This window comes from Gavialis gangeticus, unplaced genomic scaffold (assembly GCF_001723915.1).
Source record: "Gavialis gangeticus isolate Ggan-Ray unplaced genomic scaffold, GavGan_comp1, whole genome shotgun sequence".
In the NCBI taxonomy this organism is placed as follows: domain Eukaryota; kingdom Metazoa; phylum Chordata; order Crocodylia; family Gavialidae; genus Gavialis; species Gavialis gangeticus.
Window position 1 is genome coordinate 10,861,574 of NW_017729009.1, and position 2,675 is coordinate 10,864,248.

At 49.2% G+C, this 2,675-nt stretch overlaps 1 protein-coding gene across 1 annotated transcript in view; it reads right to left on the bottom strand.

Moving 5' to 3' along the window:
- NSFL1C (NSFL1 cofactor) overlaps positions 1–2,675 on the bottom strand; it is an 18,026-nt gene that overhangs the window by 5,318 nt on the left and 10,033 nt on the right. The window contains exons 5-7 of the mRNA XM_019510037.1: positions 2,278–2,370; positions 1,478–1,587; positions 760–897 (exon numbers count right to left, since the gene is read on the bottom strand). Coding sequence (XP_019365582.1) covers positions 760–897; positions 1,478–1,587; positions 2,278–2,370 — 341 coding nt within the window. The remainder of the gene's footprint in view (positions 1–759; positions 898–1,477; positions 1,588–2,277; positions 2,371–2,675) is intronic.

The window sequence follows — 2,675 nt, forward strand, 5'->3', positions numbered from 1 at the left end:
TTCCCCAGCCTATAGGTGTGTTGCTGGTTCCTTCTCCCTAGATGCAGTACCTTGCACTTGTCCGCATTGAACTCCATCCTAGTCTCATCCGCCCACCTCTGCAACCTGTCTAGATCTAGTTGGATTCTGTCCCTCCCCTCCAGTGTGCTCACCTCACCCCACAACTTGGTGTCATCAACGAATCTGGACAGCGTGCTTTCCACACCCACATCCAGATCACTGATAAAGATATTGAACAAGCCCAGGGTGGATCAGTGCTGCACATACTAACAGGAACAGCCAGGCTATATGAACTACATCAGCTGCGTTACCATAAACTGCCAGCAAGACTACTGCTGGCTCTCAGCTATGTCTGGAAGGTCCTTGTATAGAACTCACTTCAGAAGAAAAAGAACCTCTCTCAGATTTAAAAAACATCCATGACCATAACTCCTTTCCCAGAAAGGAAGTTGCAACCCCTTTGGAATAGGACATATTCAAGCATGACAAGCCCAACAACATGCTAATGCTCTATGCAAAGAACCACTGGTCATCTGTACATGCCATTATCAGACTGGAATACAGGATTGTTTGCTGCGCACCCAGCCACGACAGCACAGCAGACCTTAGAGACTTATCCAAATAACCCTTCTGCCCCACAGGCACTCTCAGTATTTCCTGTCCAGAAAGATCAAAGAGACTCCTCTCTTATCTACGCTATTTTGGATGTTTGTTGGGGATGGGCTGTCAGACAGCAAACCAACCCAGCTGCGTTCTCACCTGCCCAGTTTCTGCCCTTCTCCAGTGAAAGCCCTGAAGACACTTTTGGGTTTTATGTAGTCCTCATCCCGGTGGTCCTCCATGTCCAAGTTCACTTGGCCGCCACGTGCCAGCCTACGGAGCTCTGCTGGGACCTCCCTGGAAGCAGAAAGAGGGTGCAGTGCAGTAAATCCCAATCATACGAGCTGGAGATCCCTTCTGCCAGGAGAAGAAGGCACCTCCTCCACTGCCCTGACAGAAGTCACAACAAAAAGCAGACCAGTCAGCCTGAAGACTGTCCCCATCTGCAGGGATCTGAGGGTCCCTGAAGCATCCCAAATCCTGCTTAACTGATGCTGAAAAGACTCACTTTCCAATACCTCAGCATGCCTCAAAGGTTCCTCTTCACCGGCATTTAACTTACTACATGTGACGCTGTAATCCCTCAGGGACCCTTAACCCACATATGGAAGAATCTGCTTCCTTGCATTGAGCCCGCAGCATCTCACATTACTTAGAGACAGGGCTGCCTCCACAGCTCCATGCCTAAAGGCAAATACTGCAGTCCGACCTCCCCATGGCTTCCACATAAAAGAGCTACCACTAATGGGGAAGCAGTTGGTGAAAAGCACTGTGTACATAAATCTTTGGCTCCCAGGAATCTGGTCTGCCCAGATCCCTTTGTTTGAGAATGCAGGTGCCCCCTCCTCAGGCATGCCCAGCCCTGCACGCTGCATACCCTCTGCGGATGGATTCCAGGAACTGGGCATTGGATGGGTCCTGGTAGCTCCTCAGCTCCCCACTATCCAGGCTGAATCCACTCTTCCATAGCTTCAGTACAACATGCACCTGTGATCACCCAAGCAGAATAATTAGTTCCTCCGGAGTGTCCTTAATAAAACACCTAGAAATGAGAGGCCCGAATAGCAGGTAATATCAAATAGCAGACTAAGCCCCAAGGAGGCGGCCTAGTTATAATCAACAACACAAAACCCAACACAATCAGTAGCAAGAAAAAGCATCTGCTTGTTGTTCAGTGATCCCATTCTTGTCCAAGCTGTCCCCCACCAAACCGCCAGTGCAGCGTCCCTGCCCTTTGTGGCAATTCTGGCTGAAAAGCCAGAAAACCTTGTAGTCCTGGTCCTGTCACTGCTGTTCGCCTGAAAATGAATGGAAGTTCGTTCTCCAGTGCTTTCTACAAACCCTCCATCATGAGCATTACAATCACACCTAGAGCTGCTGAGAAAAGGTCCTTGCACTTTTGAGGCTCTCCCAGTTTTCTAATTAACAAGCCAGCAGAACACTGCCTATGAAACACTTGAGTGTGTGTTAACTCTACGTACCACGGAGCAAAGAGCCTGTGCCAGCCTAAGAACTTGCAAATGCTGGACTGGCTTGCAGCTCAGGTGCCTTCCATTGCCATCAGATTCTTTTGTGCATCTTTAAGTTCATCATTAGGGAAAACAGGAACTTTATAGCTCAGTACAGCAATGATTCCCCTATTGATTATTCTGAAAACAAATGGTGAGAGATACTCACGTCCTGAGCAGAGTTCTGTCTCCTCTCTCCTGACACATAGGCAGACTCCTCCTCTGGAGCAGCTCCAAGGCGGTACCCTCCCCCAGCAAATGGCTGCAAAAGACCATCCCACAGTAGAGATTAGGGATGAATACATGCCCAGGGAATCATAGACTCATAGAAAGTTAGGATTGGAAGGGACCTGACAGGGTCATCTAGTCCAACCTCCTGCTCAAAGCAGGACCAGCCCCAACTACACCATCCCAGCCAAGGCTTTGTCTAGCCGGGTTTTGAAAACCTCCAAGGAGGGAGACTCCACCTCCTCTCTGGGTAACCTGTTCCAGTGTTTTACTACCCTCCTAGTGAGAAAATTCTTCCTAATATCAAACCTCAACTTCCCTTGCTGCAACCTGAGCCCA